The 22,332-nt window shown below is 38.0% G+C and overlaps 1 protein-coding gene across 12 annotated transcripts in view; it reads right to left on the bottom strand.

Moving 5' to 3' along the window:
• The window catches only part of CDC42BPA (CDC42 binding protein kinase alpha), a 296,333-nt gene that overhangs the window by 242,063 nt on the left and 31,938 nt on the right, over positions 1–22,332 (bottom strand). For all 12 annotated transcript variants that reach the window (XM_070385391.1, XM_070385382.1, XM_070385383.1 and 9 more), the window contains exon 2: positions 496–587. In XM_070385391.1, the coding sequence (XP_070241492.1) occupies positions 496–587 (92 nt within the window). The remainder of the gene's footprint in view (positions 1–495; positions 588–22,332) is intronic.

Below are 22,332 nucleotides of genomic sequence, written 5' to 3'. Positions count from 1 at the left end.
TATTATTAAGATGTAAATTAACTTCAAAGTAATCTCTAGTTAAGTGCAATCCTCATCAAAATTCCAGATATGTGAGTGCTGAGTGTAGATGTGGATTTTCAAGAGTAAGTACAAACTGAAACATTTATTCCAAATTATATGAAAATATAAAGGGTTAACAAGGGAGGCAAAGAGAGAAGTAGTTACAGTAAATACACTACCAGATATTAAGACTTCTCAAACTAAAGTTAATTTAAGGCAGTGTACTATTGACACAAGAGAGACAAACAGACAAACAGAAGAGTCCACATACTCAAACTTCAATAACATATAAAAAATAGAAGTATACTGGGAAAAAAATCCATGTAGAAAGATTTCATTCAAAATTTAATGATTTCTGATCAATAGTATCAATTACAAAAGCAAGTAAATAATATTTCATTAAATTCTTTCAAAGACTGTATAAAATAGCTTGCAAAACAAACATCAGATCTCTATAAAATCTTTATCTCTTACCTCTCCAAAAGCCCCTCGACCAATCACCTTTAATATTTCAAAGTCTTCTCTATGTAATCGCATCTGTTTCACTTTAGAAGTAAATGGTTTAGCTGAAACAAAAACGTAATAACAATTATTGAAATGTGATAAAAATTAGATGTAAACAGAATTTCTTAAACATTATGATTAAGGATTAAGCTGACGTATTTAATAGTCCCATGAAACTATACTGAGAAGAAATAGTTTTAATTTCCATGTTTCATTTATTTCTTACATATGAATTATATTTTTGGTGGAAAACATATTTTTAAAAGCCAAACAACATATGAAATAACACAAAGTAGCAGTGACATACAAATGAGATCAATATATTCTTATGTTAAACATCCCATGTATTCTAACTCAATGCTAGATATATATTTTAACATAAAGATTCAAGGAGTAAAAGGAAATATGTTGGCACCAGAGAGATTCAGCAGTTCCCACACAGTAAATCAAAATTTCTGCCACATTCATTCATTTATTTCTTCTTTTAACATTCCTTTAGCAAGAGCTGATATTATACAAAGCATGGTGACAATTACTGGAGTTTTAAACAAATATAACTACAATATGGTACCTTCATTCAAGAACTTCACAGTCTTTGTGAAAGACTGTTTACACAGTATGTAAACACATAACATAATAATGTGATCAAAGTTTCTAACAGAGACAGACACAAAGCGCTTCAGGGTCAGTGAGAATGGAACCCTAATCCTCTTACGTGAACACTAATGAGGGAGTAAGTTTGGACCTGGGCCTTGAGGACTAAGTAAACTTCGCTACTTCACCTGTTTGCACTGCAGATATTCCCAGCAAAGTGAAAGTGAAGTCGCTCAGTCGTGTCCAACCCTTTGAGACCCTGTGGATTGTAGCCTGCCAGGCTTCTCTGTCCATGGGATTCTCCAGGCAAGAATACTGGAGTGGGTTGCCATTTCCTTCTCCAGGGGATCTTCCCAACCCAGGAACTGAACCCGGGTCTCCCACATTGCAGGCAGATGCTTTACCCTCTGAGCCACCAGGGAAGCCCCATTCCCAGCAAAGGGAGAGATATTTGCAAATTAAGGGAAGCAAGAAAGTGAACTTTGGGTGATAACGGTAAATAAATAATTGCTGTAATAGAATTGTAACAATAAAAAAGAAATCAGGGCTAGAAAATGGAAAATGGAAATGGCCTTGGATGCCATGCAAGAAACTTAAACATTATTAATTATAGGGAATATATTGAAATTTTAAAAAAATTATAAAATAAATTATATGTTCTGCTGTCTCTGAGAGAAATTTAGACCTGTCACCTTTCCTCCCCTGATGTCCCTCCTTATTCTCACACAAAAAGGAGTCAATATGACTAAAAGTCTTTATATATGGGTACAGCTCTCTTCTCCTTCCTACCATAGACCAGAGTGTAGAAGATTAAGGGTATGTATTTAAGCACTAGAAGAGTGAAAGAAACACAGAATGCCTTACCACTTGTTTTGGTCTAAGATATTTAGCCCTAACTAGTTTAGAAAAGAGGGGTATTCCACATTGCAGAACACAGTCTATGAGAGATTTCTGCATTGGTATAGAAGTTTCTGCAGTGGTTTAGATTTCTGCTGTAGATTGTCAGGAAAGGAAATACAGATTGAAACTCTTATTTGGAATTCACACAGGAAAAGATGAAGATCAAATAAACAGATCAAATCTGAATGAAGGTATAAAGGATCTCATACTGTGAGAGAGAGATGTAAAGCCAGGGAGTTAACATTTCAATAAAATAAACAAGACATCTTGGTTTTGAATACTGGACTGGACAAATGGTGAGACTGTGAAATCACTGAGGGTCCTAATAGAAATAAATCATTTCAATCCGAGAATAGTTTATTTACAAGTAGATTATTTACAAAGGTGTCAGTCAGTTCAGTTCAGTTGCTCAGTCATGTCCGACTCTTTGCGACCCCATGAATCGCAGCACGCCAGGCCTCCCTGTCCATCACCATCTCCCGGAGTTCACTCAGACTCATGTCCATCAAGTCAGTGATGCCATCCGGCCATCTCATCCTCTGTTGTCCCCTTCTCCTCCTGTCCCCAATCCCTCCCAGCATCAGAGTCTTTTCCAGTGAGGCAACTCTTCGCATGAGGTGGCCAAAGTACTGGAGTTTCAGCTTTAGCATCATTCCTTCCAAAGAAATCCCAGGGCTGATCTCCTTCACAATGGACTGGTTGGATCTCCTTGCAGTCCAAGGGACTCTCAAGAGTCTTCTCCAACACCACAGTTCAAAAGCATCAATTCTTCGGCGCTCAGCCTTCTTCACAGTGCAACTCTCACATCCATACACGACCACAGGAAAAACCACAGCCTTGACTAGACGGACCTTTGTTGGCAAAGTAATGTCTCTGTTTTTGAATATCCTGTCTAGGCTGGTCCTAACTTTCCTTCCAAGGAGTAAGCGTCTTTTAATTTCATGGCTGCAGTCACCATCTGCAGTGATTTTGGAGCCCCAAAAAATAAAGTCTCACACTGTTTCCATTGTTTCCCCATCTATTTCCCATGAAGTGATGGGACCAGATGCCATGATCTTTGTTTTCTGAATGTTGAGCTTTAAGCCAACTTATTCACTCTCCACTTTCACTTTCATCAAGAGGCTTTTTAGTCCCTCTTCACTTTCTGCCATAAGGGTAGTGTCATCTGCATATCTGAGGTTATTGATATTTCTCCCGGCAATCTTGATTCCAGCTTGTGCTTCTTCCAGCCCAGCGTTTCTCATGATGTACTCTGCACAGAAGTTAAATAAACAGAGTGACAATATACAGCCTTGACGTACTCCTCTTCCTATTTGGAACCAGTCTGTTGTTTCATGTCCAGTTCTAACTCTTGCTTCCTGACCTGCATACAAATTTCTCAAGAGGCAGGTCAGATGGTCTGGTATTCCATCTCTTTCAGAATTTTCCACAGTTTATTGTGATCCACATAGTCAAAGGCTTTGGCATAGTCAATAAAGCAGAAATAGATGTTTTTCTGGAACTCTCTTGCTTTTTCCATGATCGAGCGGATGTTGGCAATTTGATCTCTGGTTCCTCCGCCTTTTCTAAAACCAGCTTGAACATCTGGAAGTTCACGGTTGACATATTGCTGAAGCCTGGCTTGGAGAATTTTGAGCATTACTTTACTGGCGTGTGAGATGAGTGCAATTGTGTGGTAGTTGGAGCATTCTTTGGCATTGCCTTTCTTTGGGATTGGAATGAAAACTGACCTTTTCCAGTCCTATGGCCACTGCTGAGTTTTCCAAATTTGCTGGCATATTGAGTGCAGCACTTTCACAGCATCATCTTTCAGGATTTGGAATAGCTCAACTGGAATGCCATCACCTCCACTAGCTTTGTTCGTAGTGATGCTTTCTAAGGCCCACTTGACTTCACATTCCACACTGGGCCCCAGGTCAGTAGGGGCCCAATATGCTACTGGAGATCAGTGGAGAAATAACTCCAGAAAGAATGAAGGGATGGAGCCAAAGCAAAAACAAAACCCCGTTGTGGATGTGACTGGTGATAGAAGCAAGGTCCAATGCTGTAAAGAGCAATATTGCATAGGAACCTGGAATGTCAGGTCCATGAATCAAGGCAAATTGGAAGGGTCAAACAGGAGATGGCAAGAGTGAACGTCGACATTCTAGGAATCAGCAAACTAAAATGGACTGGAATGGGTGAATTTAACTCAGATGACCATTATATCTACTACTGTGGGCAGGAATCCCTTAGAAGAAATGGAGTAGCCATCATGGTCAACAAAAGAGTCCAAAATGCAGTACTTGGATGCAATCTCAAAAACGACAGAATGGTCTCTGTTCGTTTCCAAGGCAAACCATTCAATATCACGGTAATCCAAGTCTATGTCCCAACCAGTAATGCTGAAGAAGCTGAAGTTGAACGGTTCTATGAAGACCTACAAGACCTTTTAGAACTAATACCCAAAAAAGATGTCCTTTTCATTATAGGGGACTGGAATGCAAAAGTAGGAAGTCAAGAAATACCTGGAGTAACAGAAAATTTGGCCATGGAATACGGAATGAAGCAGGGCAAAGACTAATAGAGTTTTGCCAAGAAAATGCACTGGTCATAGCAAACACCCTCTTCCAACAACACAAGAGAAGACTCTACACATGGACATCACCAGATGGTCAACACCAAAATCAGATTGATTATATTCTTTGCAGCCAACGATGGAGAAGCTCTATACAGTCAGCAAAAACAAGACCAGGAGCTGACTGTGGCTCAGATCATGAACTCCTTATTGCCAAATTCAGACTTAAATTGAAGAAACTAGGGAAAACCACTAGACCATTCAGGTATGACCTAAATCAAATCCCTTATGATTATACAGTAGAAGTGAGAAATAGATTTAAGGGCCTAGATCTAATAGATAGAGTGCCTGATAAACTATGGAATGAGGTTCGTGACATTGTACAGGAGACAGGGATCAAGACCATCCCCGTGGAAAAGAAATGCAAAAAAGCAAAATGGCTGTCTAGGGAGGCCTTACAAATAGCTGTGAAAAGAAGAGAAGCGAAAAGCAAAGGAGAAAAGGAAAGATATAAACATCTGAATGCAGAGTTCCAAAGAATAGCAAGAAGAGATAAGAAAGCCTTCTTCAGTGATCAATGCAAAGAAAAGAGGAAAACAACAGAATGGGAAAGACTAGAGATCTCTTCAAGAAAATTAGAGATACCAAGGGAACATTTCATGCAAAGATGGGCTTGATAAAGGACAGAAATGGTATGGACCTAACAGAAGCAATAGATACTAAGAAGAGGTGGCAGGAATACTCAGAAGAACTGTACAAAAAAGATCTTCACGACCAAGATAATCATAATGGTGTGATCACTCACCTAGAGCCAGACATCCTGGAATGTGAAGTCAAGTGGGCATTAGAAAGCATCACTACAAAGGTGTAGGAGGGTTATAAGGCCATGGCAAAATATACTGCAATAATCTTGAGACTAGTGTCCTTCTCTTTCCCTGCTTCTACACCAGTGTATCGGAAATACTTGGCTAAAATTGGTACACATAGAATGTGTAAATTAAAAATAAAAACCTGGAGCCAGCCAGGGGAGACAAGTAAGTTGTCATCTAGAGCTGGAAAATACCACAACACAGCTTACATTACATTGAACAGTTCTTTGTTTCTTCTACTTCTCTTTATAACCCTGTCCCCCTCAAGATTTCCAAATATCTTAATCCAAGCAGAGGATACGTTCTTTATCTGTGTTTCTTTCTGACCCTAAATTCAAAGACAGCAAATTCAACACAGACAACTATGGTTAAAGAATAATTCTATATATGCCTTCCTCTGGGTAACATTATCTAAAAGGTTAGAAATCTAAGTATTTCAATCCTCTAAAACACTATCATAAAACAGGAAAAGAAACTTTTTTAAAAAACTAAAGTATCTGAAATACAATTCAGGTAAGCAAATGGTTGCTGAAACAATCTTTAGCAAAGGTACAAAGAGTAACAATATGTCAAAAAATAAATGATATTATCTTTCCATGCAACAGTATACATTCTGCAAGCACCAAGCAAATAAGTAGTTAAATCATGTATGATTAAGGATTCAGTCAGATATCCACATTTTATGGCACCTTGTAGTATTATTAACAACATGAATTAAAAGAATAATTCTGTCCATTCTTTATTTCCTGGAAAATGCTAGCACAAATACCATTTCTTTGACACAACAAAACAATTCTATTTACATTCAAAAATGAGTTTCACAAATTTCTACAGAAGTCTCATAGTTTACCAATGTTTATTCACTCAAAAAGTATCTCTGAATACTCACTATATGCTGAGCATTTTATAAGATGTGAGAGGTATAAAGATAAATAAAATAGTGCTTTGTTCTCAAGTAAACAAACTATGCAATAAGTGTTACTCTCCCAATTTTTCAATGTGTTGAATGCAAATGGCTAATGAAGAGAAATTTGTATGCAGGTCAGGAAGCAACGGTTAGAACTGGACATGGAACAACAGACTGGTTCCAAATAGGAAAAGGAGTACGTCAAGGCTGTATATTGTCACCCTGCTTATTTAACTTATATGCAGAGTACATCATGAGAAACGCTGGGCTGGAAGAAGCACAAGCTGGAATCAAGATTGCCGGGAGAAATATCAATAACCTCAGATATGCAGATGACACTACCCTTATGGCAGAAAGTGAAGAGGGACTAAAAAGCCTCTTGATGAAGGTGAAAGTGGAGAGTGGAAAAGTTGGCTTAAAACTCAACATTCAGAAAACTAAGATCATGGCATCTGGTCCCATCACTTCATGGGAAATAGATGGGGAAACAATGGAAACAGTGTCAGACTTTATTTTTTGGGGCTCCAAAATCACTGCAGATGGTGACTGCAGCCATGAAATTAAAAGATGCTTACTCCTTGGAAGGAAAGTTAGGACCAACCTAGATAGGATATTGAAAAGCAGAGACGTTACTTTGCCAACAAAGGTCTGTCTAGTCAAGGCTATGGTTTTTCCTGTGGTCATGTATGTATGTGAGAGTTGGACTGTGAAGAAAGCTGAGTCCCAAAGAATTGATGCTTTTGAACTGTGGTGTTGGAGAAGGCTCTTGAGAGTCCCTTGGACTGCAAGGAGATCCACCAGTCCATTCTGAAGGAGATCAGCCCTGGGATTTCTTTGGAAGGAATGATGCTAAAGCTGAAACTCCAGTACTCTGGCCACCTCATGCAAAGAGTTGACTCACTGGAAAAGACTCTGATGCTGGGAGGGATTGGGGACAGGAGGAGAAGGGGACGACAGAGGATGAGATGGCTGGATGGCATCACTGACTCGATGGACATGAGTGTGAGTGAACTCCAGGAGTTGGTGATGGACAGGGAGGCCTGGCGTGCTGCGATTCATGGGGTCGTAAAGAGTCGGACACGACTGAGCGACTGAACTGAACTGAACTGAATAAAGAGAAAATTATGTTCACAATAAAAGAATTAGAGAAATGCAAATAAACTTAGTAATATTCTATTATTTAACAACCAAATATGCCAAAAATAAAAGAACCTGAAACCACCAAGATTTTCCACAGTGTGAATAACAGGTATTCTCATAAATAACTGGTAGGACTGTAATTACAACCTCTGTGGACAAGATTTGGTTTTCTTTTCTCTTCTCTTAACACGGCATTTTACTTTAAAAGGTCTTAGAAGTTGATACATCTTTGTACACTTTGAGATAAATCTGCCTTGGTTATAATGTATTTTTTATTTTTGTATTTTTAATTTTGTAATATTGTATTTATGACTTATTCTTATATTATTTATTTATTTTGGTTGTGCTGGGTCTTAGTTGCAGCATGCAGGATTATTTGTTTGTTTAGTTTCAGCGTGCAGACTCTCAGCTGTGGCATGTGGAATCATGCTCCCTGACCAGGGATTGAACTTGGGACACTTGCATTGGGAGGGCAGAGTCTTAGCCACTGGGCCACCAGGAAGTCGCTGTAATGTATTTAAGGAAAAAAAAAAAAGAAATTGGTTTGCTTTCATTTTACTTAGGTATTTTACATCTGTGGTTATAAACAATGTTGGTTTACAATTATATTTTTTTCTCTACTATCTTGATCTGATTTAGTACCAATGATAAACCAGCCTCATGTAATATGTTGAGTAGCTTCTTCTCCTTTTCTTTTCTCTAAAATGAAATAATTCCAGTTTGTTTAAAGATCTTACTGTGAAAAACAAAACTAAAGAAGTTTTAGAAGACAAAGGAGACTATGACTGTACGGTCTGCTAAAACTTGTTAGTGAAACATCTTTCATGCATCATTATGTTGTACTTTTGATATTCTGATTTCTTTCAGACTGTCATTTTCATTTTTCTATTTATACCTGTGACAACTGTATTAATTATATTCTTCTAAGAAATTATACACTGTATTGAAATTTTCAAATTTACTGGAATAGGGTGACAAAATACTCTTTTATTTATAAAACCCTACTATACAGGGGCTTCCCTGGTGGCTCAGTGGTAAAAAACTGCCTGCCAGTGCAGGAGACACGGCTTTGATCTCCAATCCAGGAAGATCTCACACGCCACAGTTCAACTAATCCTGTGCAACACAACTATTGAGCCTGCGCTCCACAGCCTGCAAACCGCAATACTGAGTCCACATGCTGCGACTGTTGAAGTTCACATGTCCTAGAGCCTGTGCCCCACAACAAGAGAAGCCACCACCATGAGAAACCCATGCACTGAAACCAGAGAGCAGCCTCCACTTGCCACAACCGGAGAAAAGCCTGCATAGCAACAAGACCCAGCACAGGCAAAAATAAATAAAATTTTAAAAATAAATAAACCCTACTATATGAATAGGTTTGATCCCTTTTCAGTTACTAATACATATATTCAAGTCTATATTCGTTACTTTTCTTTACCAATATTGCTGGAAGTTTCCATATTTTGTAAGCATTTTTCCAAATATACAATATTTACATGTGAGCATCCTTTCTAAAATTCTGTTTTAGTGGGTTCTTAACTAAATTTACATAAAATTTCAGAAAAAGTAAATAGAGGCTAATATTAACCATCTGTCCTCACCCTCAAAATCAATACAGCGATAAAAATTCAACAAAAGAGATACCAGGTGGGGAGGCACTAGTGGAGTAGAGATTTAAAGGAGTCATACCTAAGGATTAAAAAAAAAAAAAAAAACAGCTGAACTTAACCAGGACATAGTAAGTCTAAACATGTATACACCCAATAACATAACCTCAAAATATGTAAAGCCAAACTGACAGACAAGAGAACAAACTCGCCTTCCTAAAGGGGCTCAACAGGGCCAAAGGACAAATCACTGAACACAGTAAAATAAAAACATAAGAAATGGAAAAAAATAGGAAGGTATAGAAAAGTCAACACTGGAAATGAGAAATTAGACAAAACTACAGACTCTACTGATATTAAACAGATAGTAAGAGAATGTCATAAACAACTCGGGGCATAAATTTGAAAATGAAGTGAACAAGTTACTAAAAAGAGCAACTGACAAAAATTGAAAATATGAATTGTTCAACAAGTAAACTGAATCAATAGTTTAAAATCTTTCACACATAAAATACCAATCCTGAACTGTTTTACAAGCAAATTCAACCAAACATATAAGAGATAATTCCCACAGTAAAACTGATTTTTCAAAACAATAAACAAAGAGGAGAAGCTATCCAATTCATATAATCCTAATCTCATGCCAAAAGTACAGTCTTATTCATGAACATTCATGAGGACGAGATGGTTGGATTGCATCACCAACTCAATGGACATGAGTTTGAGCGAGCTCTGGGAGTTGGTGCTGGACAGGGAAGCCTGGCATGCTGCAGTTCATGGGGTCGCAAACAGTTGGACACAACTGAGTGACTGAACTGAACTGATTCACAAACATAGACGCAAAAAGTCTCATCAAATTATCCAACTGAATCAAGCAATGTATAAATAACATAATATGACCAGGTTGGGCTTATACCAAGCATGAAAGGAAACTATAATATTAGAAAATTGACTAGCATAATTTAACACATAAAGAGATTTAAGAAAAATTAATGTATCAATAAATATATTTATACAAACACATTTCAATTAAACAACCATTCATGCAACTTTAAAAACCACATTTATAACAAATGAGGAATAAAAGGAAATTGCTACGGCCTGATAAATGACAGCAATAACAGCAGCAGTTGCAAACAGCATCTATAACTTACAGGTAATATGTTAAAACTGTTCTCTTTAAAATTAGGAAATATGGCTTTCCTGGGGACTTACTGGTAAAGAACCCACCTGCTACTGCAGGGGACATAGGTTCAATCCCTGATTCACGAAGATCCTACATGCCATGGAGCAACTAGGTTCATCCAGCTCTTGAGCCTGTGCTCTAGAGCCCAGAAGCCGCAACTACTGAAGCCCATGCGCCTTCGAGCCTGTGCTCCGCAACAAGACAAACCACTGCAATGAGAAGCCCACACACCACAACTACAGAGAAGCCCCTGCTTGCCACACCTAGAGAAAAGCTCGTACAGTGATGGAAACTCAGCAAATATAAATCAATAAAATTATAAAATTAGGAAATAAAGGATGACTTCCACTAAAATAATTGTTATTATCAGTTTTATTTAACATTGTAATAGTGGTCCAAGTCAGTGTAGTAAGAAATAACAGACAAAACCATTGAAAAGGAAGAAAGAAAACTGTTACAATCTGCAGATTGTGTGATTTATCTACATCAGTCAGTTCAGTCGCTCAGTCATGTCAGAATCTTTGGGACTCCATGGACTGAAGCACGCCAGGCTTCCCTGTCCATCACCAACTCCTGGAGCTCGTTCAAACTCATGTCCATTGAGTCGGTGATGCCATCCAACCATGTCATCCTCTGTCGTCCCCTTCTCCTCCTGCCCTCAATCTTTCCCAGCATCAGGGTCTTTACCAATGAGTCAGCTCTTCACATCAGGTGGCCAAAGTTTTGGAGTTTCAGCTTCAACATCAGTCCTTCCAGTGAATGTTCAGGACTGATTTCCTTTAGGATTGACTGGTTGGATCTCCTTGCAGTCCAAGGGACTCTCATGAGTCTTCAACACCACAGTTGAAAAGCAACAATTCTTTGGCACTCAGCTTTCTTTATAGTCCAACTCTCACATCCATACACGACTACTGGAAAATCCATAGCTTGGACTAGATGGACCTTTATCAGCAAAGTAATGTCTCTGCTTTTTAAAATGCTGTCTAGGTTGGCCATAGCTTTTCTTCCAAGGAGCAAGCGTCTTTTAATTTCATGGCTGCAGTTACCATATGCAGTGATTTTGGAGCCCAAGAAAATAAAGTCTCTCACTGTTTCCATTGTTCCCCCATCTATTTGCCATGACATGATAAAACCAGATGCCATGATCTTAGTTTTTTGAATGTTGAGTTTTAAGTCAGCTTTTTCACTCTCTTCTTTCACTTCCATCAAGTCTCTTTAGTTCTTCTTTGCTCTCTGCCATAACGGTGGCATCATCTGCACATTTTAGGTTATTGATATTTCTCCCAGCAATTTTGATTCAGGTTGTGCTTTGTCCAGCCCAGCATTTCGCATGTACTACTCTGCGTATAAGTTAAATAAGCAGGGTGACAATATACAGACTTGATGTACTCCTCACTCAATTTGGAACCAGTGTGATGTTCCATGTCCAGTTCTAACTGTTGCTTCTTAGTCTTCATGCAGACTTCTCAGGAAGCAGGTAAGGTGGTCTGGTATTCCCATCTCTTTAAGAATTGTCCACAGTTGTTGTGATCCACACAGTCAAAGGCTTTGGCGTAATCAGTAAAGCAGAAGTAGATGTTTTTCTGGAACTCTCTTGCTTTTTCGATGAGCCAATGGATGTTGGCAATTTGATCTCTGGTTCCTCTGCCTTTTCTAAATCCAGCTTGAACATCTGGAAGTTCACGGTTCATGTACTGTTGAAGCCTGGCTTGGAGAGTTTTGAGCATTACTTTACATAGATCCCACAAAAAAATCAGTATGAGTCATTATTATTAATGACTGAGTCAAGTAGGATGCTGGACAGAAACAATATTCACAAGTCAACTTCACTCCTATATATCAAAAAAAGCTTCTGAAAAATAATCTAGAAAAATATCTGAAATAGCACTTTATTTATTTACAATATTATAGTAATTTCAGGTATAGAGCATAGTGATTCACTTTTTTTATAAGTTTTACTCCATTAAAAGTTATTACAAGATAATGCCTGCAATTAACTGTGTTATACAATACATTCTGTTTATCTACTTTATACACAGCAGTTTCTTTTAATCCCATACCCTTAATTTACTCCTCCTTTCTTCCCTCTCTCCACTTGGTAACCAATAGCTTGTTTTCTCGGAGACGGCAATGGCACCCCACTCCAGTGCTCTTGCCTGGAGAATCCCAGGGATGGGAGAGCCTGGTGGGCTGCCGTCTATGGGGTTGCACAGTGTTGGACACGACTGAAGCAACTTAGCAGCAGCAGCAGTTTGTTTTCTACAGCTGTGTTTCTACTTTGCACATAACATTTGTTTGCATGACTTTTTAGGTTCCACATATGAATACCATACAGTATGTTTTTTTTCTGACATTTTACTAAGTATAATATTCTCTAGGTCCATTCACATTACTACAAATGGCAGAGGTTCATTCATTTTTATGTTTGACAACACCTGACCTGCCTCTTGAGAAACCCATATGCAGGTCAGGAATCAACAGATAGAACTCGACATGGAACAACAGACTGGTTCCAAATACGAAAAGGAGTACGTCAAGGCTGTATATTGTCACCCTGTTTATTTAACTTCTATGCAGAGTACATCATGAGAAACGCTGGGCTGGAAGAAGCACAAGCTGGAATCAAGATTGCCGGGAGAAATATCAATAACCTCAGATATGCAGATGACACCACCCTTATGGCAGAAAGTGAAAAGGAACTAAAGAGCCTCCTGATGAAAGTGAAAGAGGAGAGTGAAAAAGTTGGCTTAAATCTCAACATTCAGAAAATGAAGATCATGGCATCTGGTCGCATCACTTCATGGGAAATAGATAGGGAACCAGTGAAAACAGTGACAGACTTTATTTTGGGGGGCTCCAAAATCATGGCAGATGGTGATTGCAGCCATGAAATTAAAAGACGCTTACTCCTTGGAAGGAAAGTTATGACCAACCTAGAGAGCATATTGAAAAGCAGAGACATTACTTTGCCAACAAAGGTCTGTCTAATTAAGGCTATGGTTTTTCCAGTAGTCAGGTATGGATGTGAAAGTTGGACTGTGAAGAAAGCTGAGTCCCAAAGAATTGATGCTTTTGAACTGTGGCATTGGAGAAGACTCTTGAGAGTCCCTTGGACTGCAGGGAGATCCAACCAGTCCATTCTAAAGGAGATCAATCCTGGGTGTTCTTTGGAAGGAATGATGCTAAAGCTGAAACTCCAGTACTTTGGCCACCTCATGTGAAGAGCTGACTCATTGGAAAAGACTCTGATGCTGGGAGGGATTGGGGGCAAGGAAGAGAAGGGGACGAGAGAGGATGAGATGGCTGGATGGCATCACCAACTTGATGACCGTGAGTGTGAGTGAACTCCAGGAGTTGGTGATGGACAGGGAGGCCTGGCGTGCTGCAATTCATGGGGTCACAAAGAGATGGACACGACTGAGCAACTGAACTGAACTGAATACTCCATTGTGGGCTTCTCTGGCAACTCAGTGGTAAAAAATCTGCCTGCCAATGCAGGAGACTCGGGTTCAATCCCTGGGTTGGGAAGCCCCCTGGGAGAAGGAAATGGCACCCCTCTTCAGTATTCTTGCCTAGGAAATCCCAGGAAAGAGGAGCCTGGTGAGTTACAGTCTCTGCGGTCGTAAAAGAGTCAGAAACAACTGAGCAACTAAACAACAACAAGAGTACTCCATTGTACTACACCTTGTTAATCCAATCCAAGATACATTAAGTGAAGAAACTAGTTCAGTTCAGTTCAGTTGCTCAGTCATGTCTGACTCTCTGCGATTCCATGGACTGCAGCACACCAGGCTTCCCTATCACCAACTCCCAGAGCTTGCTGAAACTCAGGTCCATCGAGTTTGTGATGCCATTAAACCATCTTATCCCTCGTTGTTCCCTTCTCCCCCTGCCTTCAATCTTTCCCAGCATCAGGATCTTTTCCAATGAGTCAGTTCTTTGCATCAGGTGGCCAAAGTATTGGATACTTACGAAGTCTGGTACTATATTTTTAAAATGTCCTTACTTCTTCAAGGAGAAATTAAAAAGTTAAAAGTGATTGCCTACAAAGTGTGAGTAGGAGTGAGGTGGAAGTGACAGGGTGGTAACAAGTGACAGTGACACTTATCTGAGTATTCTGTTCTGTGTGTAATTTTAGCCTTCAAACAAATAACATAACCACAAGAGAATTATTAAAAAAAAACTTATCCAAGTAACTTTACAACAAAGTATTTTAAATATTTGTCTTCAGTCAAGTGGGGGAAAAAAAAGGAATACAAACAACTTGAACTCCACTTAGATTGGTTCTGTGAATCAGTAGGTAGCAATTATGAAACTATTTTACATGTAGTGTAGTTAAACAAATCAATAATGTTTAACTGTTGCTGGAAGCCTTGGTTCCCAGTGTGAGGAAATACAAACATGGAAATAAGGGGTATCAAGAAAGAAATCTTTCGTGTTAAGTTAGAATACAAAGAACCAGGACTTCCCTGGTGGTCCAGTGGTTAAGACTCCATCCTTCCACTGCAGGGGGCAGGAGTTTCATCCCTGATCAGGGAGCCAAATCCCACATGCCAAGCAGTGTGGTAAAAAAATAAATAATTAATTAAAATGTTTTAAAAAGAATAATACACAGTATAAACTCATAGACACACACACAGCATCACATACTGAAGACACTGAAGCATGACATACAACTATCTCAGCAGCAAAGAGCATACATAACATCCAGACATTGATTTCTATTTACCAGCCCTCACCAAAATCAGTCTAGGTTACTGGGATGAACGTCTAATTGTGTTCAACACAACATCATGACGATGGACAAAAGACATTATGTGCCTTCTGGTATGAGGTTCTGAATGAACAGAATATCACTTATTACTACACACCTGCCAAAGACAGATAAGGTGAAGGTGAAGGTGAAAGTTGCTTAGCTGTGTCTGACTCTTTGCGACCCCACGGACTATACAGTCCATGGAATTCTCCAGGCCAGAATACTGGAGTGGGTAGCCTTTCCATTCTCCAGGGTATCTTCCAAATCCAGGGCTCAAACCCAGGTCTCCTGCATTGCATGCAGATTCTTTACCAGCTGAGCCACAGGGGAAGCCCAAGAATACTGGAGTGGGAAGCTTATCCCTTCTCCAGCGGATCTTCCCAACTCAGGATCGAACCGGGGTCTCCTGCAATGCAGGCAGATTCTTTACCAACTGAGCTGTCAGGGGAGCCCCAGAAACAGATAACTCGACTCTAATCACATGGAAATAATAAGAAGAACGTAAGTTGAGGAACAATCTATAAAATATCTTGCCTGTGGTATGACAAGTTTTAAGACTCAACACGGATCCTAAAAGATTAAAAAAAAAAAAAAACATATATATATGAAGAACTGCTCCAGATTAAAAGATTTTAAAGAGACATTAAAATGAAATGCAGAATTCCCTGGTGATCCAGTGGTTAGGACTCCAGGCTATCACTAAGGGCTCAGGTTCGATCCCAGTTGGGGAACCAAGATCCTGCTAACTGCTCAGTGTGGCCAAAAAATAAAATAAAATAAAAACTAAATGCAATGTGTAATAAAGGATTGGGACTCATAGCCAAAAATAAAAAATAAATACTGCTGTAAAGGAAATTATTGGGATAACTGGTGAAACTTCAATATTAAATGTATATTATATAATACTGTATCAATGTTACATTTGCTAAATTAATCATTGTATGGTAGAAAGATCTAAAAGAATGTTTTAATTTCTCAGAAAACAGACATTGAAGTAGGTATAGGTAAGGGCAAGATACCTACAATTTAGTCTCACTAATTCAGCAAAAGTAATAGGTATGCATGTGTGTACAGAGAAAGAACCGCACAAATGTGGCAAAACATCAAAGACAGAAAAATCTAGGATACATGGGAGTTCATTAAACTATTCTTCAAACTTCTGTAGGGCATTGTAATTTTCATAATAAAAATTTTAAAACAAGATGTCAACATTAAAATGTGAAAAAACAAAAATTTTCTCCACAGTCAACAAATGATCCAAATAAAAAAAAAAGTCAGAAATGAAAACGTATTAGACTAATAATACCTAAATTCAAACTCGCTATTTAAAGTTGTTGTTCAGTCACTAAGCCATGTGCAACTCTGCAACCCCATGGACTGCAGCACACCAGGCTTCCCTGTTCTTCACTATCTCCTGGAGTTTGCTCAAATTCACATTCATTGAATCAGTGATGCTATCTAACCATTCCATCCTCTATCTCCCTCTTCTCTGCCTGCCTTCAATCTTTCCCAGCATCAGAGTCTTTTCTGAAGAGTCAGTTTTTTGCATGAGGTAGCCAAAGTATCAGAGAGAGCTTCAGCTTCAGCATCACTCTTTCCAGTGAATATTCAGGACTGATTTCCTTTAGAATTGACTTGACTGGTTTGATCTCCCTGCTGTCCAAGAGACTCAAGTCTTCTCCAGCACCACAATTCAAAAGCATCAATTCTTTGACGCTCAGCCTTCTCTTTGGTCCAACTCTCACATCCATACCTGACTACTGGAAAAACCATAGCTTTGACTATATGGACCTTTGTCAGCAAAGTGATGCCTATGCTTTTTAATACTCTCTAGATTTGTCATCGGAGAAGGCAATGGCACCCCACTCCAGTACTCTTGCCTGGAAAATCCCATGGATGGAGGAGCCTGGTAGGCTGCAGTCCATGGGGCCGCTAAGAGTCGGACACGACTGAGTGACTTCCCTTTCACTTTTCACTTTCATGCACTGGAGAAGGCAATGGCAACCCACTCCAGGGTTCTTGCCTGGAGAATCCCAGGTGGGGGAGCCTGGTGGGCTGCCGTCTATGGGGTCACACACAGTCGGACACCACTAAAGCGACTTAGCAGCAGCAGCAGCAGCAGATTTGTCACAGATTTTCTTCCAAAGAGCAAGCATCTTTTAATTTCATGGCTGCAGTCACCATCCGCACTGATTTTGGAGCCCAAGAAAATAAAATTTGTCACTCTTTCCATTTTATTCCCACCTATTTGCCATGAAGTGATGGGACCAGATACCATGATCTTAGTTTTTTAAATGTTGAATTTTTTAAGCCCGCCTTTTCACTCTCCTCTTTCACCCTCAAGAGGCTCTTTAGTTCCTCATTGCTTTCTGCCATTAGAATGCTATCATCTGCATATCTGAAGTTGTTATTTCTCCTGGCAATCTTGATTTCAGCTTGTGAGTCATCCAGCCCGGCACTTCACATGATGTATTCTGTATAGAAGTTAAATAAGCAGGGTGACAATATACAGACTTGACCTATTCCTTACCCAGTTTGGAACCAGTCTGCTGTTTCATGTAAGGTTCTAACTGTTGCTCCTTGACCTGCATACAGGTCTCTCAAGAGGCAGGTAAGGTGGTCTGCTATTCCCATCAATTTAAGAATTTTCCACAGTTTGCTGTGATCTACACATTCAAAGGCTTTAGCATAGCCAACGAAGCAGAATTGATGTTTTTTTGGAATTCCTTTGCTTTCTCTATGATCCAACGGATGTTGGCAATTTGATCTCTGGTTCCTCTGCTTTTTCTAAAGTCAGCTTGTACATTTGGAAGTTCTCAGTTCACATACTGTTGAAGCACAGCCTAAAGGATTTTGAGCCAGTGAACTAAGTGCAACTGTATGGTAGTTTGAACATTCTTTGCTCTTGCCCTTCTTTGGGATTAGAATGAAAACTGACCTTTTCCAGTCCTGTGGCCATTGCTGAATTTTTGTGATGCACTGAGTGAGCACTTTAACAGCATCATCTTTTAGGATTTGAAATAGCTCAGCTGGAATTCCATCACCTCCACTACCTTCGTTCATAGTAATGCTTTCTAAAGGCCCACTTAACTTCACACTCCAGGATGTCTGGCTCTAGGTGAGTGACCACATCGATTCTTTTGCAACCCCATGGACTTGCAGCCAGCCAGGCTCCTCTGTCCAGAAGATTTCCCAGGCAAGAATACTGGAGTGGGCTGCCATTTCTTTTTCCAGAGGATCTTCCTGACCCAGGGATCGAACCTGTAGCTCCTGCCACATCTCCTGCATTACAGGCAGAATTTTTACCACTGAGCCACCAGGGAAGCCAAATAAGGCTATGAACTTCTCCCAAAGAAAAAGCACATATACCTCAAATTTTATATATCATATAAAAAAGATTATCAGATATTGCATAATCCTAGATTAAGAAATCATGTTCTAAAAGATATTACGTATGTAGATATATTATACCAAATTATATGTCATCAGAGAAAATACCACCTGGTTTTAAAATATTAGCCTTTTAAGCCACAGGATAGGCTGAGAATGTCATTTTCCACATTCCAAGCCTCAGTGAATTCTACTTCCTGTGACATACTTAGAAGGAACTAGGAACTAGTAACTTAGGATTGTGGTATTCAAATAACAGGATAAACTTACTGCACAGATTTAAAAACATCTTTCTTTACAAAATCTTTCTTTCCTTACAAAATAGTCTTTAAAATAAAAACAGGTGGTGAGTTAGATTTGTCCAATGGTGTCATAGTTTCCTGAACCCCGGACCAACAAAACAATTAAACAGAAATAAGTTCAGTAAAATGTCCATGAATGTGTGAAAATTTAGTGTAAAATGTCCATGAATGTGTGAAAATTTAGTATAAATCAAAGTGGCAATTCAAGTCAATGGCAAAAAGATGGACTATTTGGGGGCAGGGGGCGGGGGATTAATCCAAACTCATCCAACTCCAATTAAAGAAATAAATGTTTGTAAAAACTACAGCACTACCAGAGGAAATAATGGAGCACATTCCTGTAATCTTGAAGTAGAGAAGACGTTCTTAGCAAAACATAGCCACATGGCCAGAAGCCATAAAAGAAAGAAGTGCTAGATTTATCTACATAAAAATTTAAGTCTTCTACCTACATAAAAACTTAAATCTCTCTAAGTTTAAAGATAAGTTTTTTAAAACAATGGGAAAATTTGCAGTATATGGGAAAATCTGTAATATATACTTAAAAGAACATATAGAATAGTTTTTTTACACATCTATGAAAAAGACTAATACTAGAGAAATGGGCAGAGCATACAAAAGGGGTAATTTAAAATAAAAAAGATCATATGAAAAATATCAAAGACCTGGAAGCAAATCAGAATTTACATATTAAAGTCAAAATATCAATTATTGATCTTGGGATGGGAAGAAAAAAAGATTCATAATATCCTGTTTCTGGGAAACAGGTACACTCATACACCATTACGGAGAGTTTAATAACCACTTTGGGAAAAGAAAACATTTCAGTAACTTTAAGTATTTTAAATGTGCATTGCATTTACCCCAAAATTTCACTTGTGAGTATCTAATCCTGAATAGTACAAAGATATATGTACAAGCCTGTAACACTCTATGTAGAACGATATCCTAGAAACTACCTAAGAAACAGGGAAATGGTATATCAGTTATGGTATACCCATACCATGAAACACTACGCAGTCAGTAAAAAGAATGAAGTAGACCTACATGAATAGGGAAACACCTCTTAGGTGTCTTATCAAGAGAAAAAAGGCAGTGACAGAACAGTATGTACAAAATTATCATGTTTATTTTAAAAAAGGAAAGGTTGTACATATTTTTATATGTACACATATCCCACCTAAATGAATGCACAGAAAGAGAGTCTAAAAGGATATAGGCCAAAGAATTAATAGAGATAATATCTGAAAGAGAATGGACATAGGGAGCAGCAAAGGAGGAACTTTGACTATTGAAAGCAGAGAACCATTTGGTTAAAAATATGAAAGCTGAGATTAAATCTGAGTTCAAGGCTAGGGTTTGTAACCTATTAGCTATATGATCTCATACTAGTTACTTATCTTTTCTGAACCTCACTGCAAAATGGAAATAATAGAACCTAAGTCAGTGGGTTGTTTGTTTTTTCATTTTTATTTTATGGTAAACGTATATACTTAAAATATGCCATTTTCACAACTTTTGAGGGTACATACCAGCATTAATCACATTCACAATATTGTACAACCATCACTGATTTCTATTTTCAAAACGTTTTCATCACCCCACACAGAAACTCTGCAACTATTAAGCAATAATTCCCCATTCCCCTTTGGCCCCAATTTCTGGTAAACTCTATAATCTACTTTATTTCTCTGTGAATGTCCCTTTTCTAGGTACCTCATAAGTGAACCATGCAATAAGTGGCTTATTTCTGGCTTATATCACTTAGCGTAACATTTTCAAGGCTCACCCAGGTTACAGCAGTATCAGAACATCATTCCTTTTTATGGCTGAATCATACTCCATCGTGCATGTGTGTATATCACATTCTTTTATCCATTCATCAATTAATGAACACTTGTATTATTATGATTATCACTATGAACATTGGTGTATAGTACCTTTGTGGTGGTGGTGTATTGTTTTATAATTAAATAATAAAATACTTAAAATGTATTTCACATATATAAAAGCTCAATAACTGCCAATAGTTTAAATAAACCTGTGCTAATGTACATGTACATTTTTTTAAATGATTGCTCCTAAGTCAGAGCAAGATCTGATGGTAAAATAATAATATAACTAAATTAGGAAAGAATGTGTCCAGGAGGAAGACACTGATCAGGAGAGAATATTTGTAAGTGAAAAACCTAAGTAGTAGTCTTTCATGCACAGCAGATGGGGATGCTGACAAATGAACAAAATATCAATCCATTTGATATGTCCTTCCTGTCATGGGCTATCAGAACTTAAATCCATTAGAGTAACTATCCTTATTCCAACACCATTCTTCAGATAAACCTCTAGTAAAATATTTTCTGCAAGAAAAAATAAGCACTCATAGGGCTGACACAACTGCCTCCAATGCTTGAGACACATTCCTTATTATAAATAGATAAACTAGCATTCTAAACTCACCTACTTGGCTTCCTACCAGTGAGATCAGTGAATATATGAGCATCCCAAACTCAATCAGTTCTATAAGGGTGAGTCTCATAAATTCTCCCAGAAGATGTCTTCATTAATCATTTAATTCTACGTTTAATTCTTGATACCGAGTTCCTGTTCAGTACCAGCCACTGTGCTAGAAAGGACCAGTTACTTAGTCTTCCCATAGTAACAATCTCATCACATACCTCTTTCATGTATCTTCAGTTATCACCACTACTAATAATGCATAAATAAATAACAGGTTCAAAGGCTATTTTATGTGAGAGTTTTATGGGAAGTAAATCAAAATAAATATGACACTATATAAATGTATTTCCACTCAGCTGGTCAGAATACTACAATCAAATGGTGGGGTTTTGTTTTTGTTTTTTTGGGCAGTGCCATGCAGCATGTGGGATTTTAGTTCCTTGACCAAGAATTGAACTCATTCCCCTTGCGGTAGAAGTAGGGAGTCTTAACCACTGGATTCAAAATGATGTTTTAAAATTATTCCATATGTATAAAACATGACAAAAGTAAAAAAAAAAAGTTTGGCCATTTAGTTTATATTTTTTACATGTTTTTAAAACATTTAAAAAGAAACACAAAGTGTCTTGCCTTACCAGCTATTTAAAATGTGTTTTAAAAGTATCAGTCCAAATATAGGTAGATTATCTAAAACAACAACCTATGTATACCATAAATGTATTAGAGTAGGGTATTTTTATGTTCTTGGGATGAGGAATAACTTTTCTAATCAGATGCCAAAAGCAAAAACTCTAAAGGAAAAGATAGAAAGATTTAACAAAAATTTAGTTATATTTTTAATTGAAGTGTAGTTGATGATAATATTATATTAGTATCAGATGTACAGCATAGCGATTTGCTATTTTTAAAGATTATACTCCATTATAAGTTATTATAGATAATGACTATAATTCCCAGTGCTATGTAATATATCCTTATTGCTTATTTAAAAGTTATGAATTTAATTCTCTGAATAAATTTAAAAGAAAACTAAATTATTGGATAAGTTTCTTAAACTAATTCTCAGTTTCTTTATGGAGACTTTATTAACCCAAAAGTACTGGCAAGGTAAGTATTAATATTTTATAAACAGATAAGAT

The sequence above is a fragment of the Bos mutus genome, chromosome 16 (genome assembly GCF_027580195.1).
Source record: "Bos mutus isolate GX-2022 chromosome 16, NWIPB_WYAK_1.1, whole genome shotgun sequence".
NCBI classification, from domain to species: Eukaryota; Metazoa; Chordata; class Mammalia; order Artiodactyla; family Bovidae; genus Bos; species Bos mutus.
Note: the sequence above shows the minus strand (reverse complement) of the source record. Positions and strands in the feature narration are given on the sequence as shown.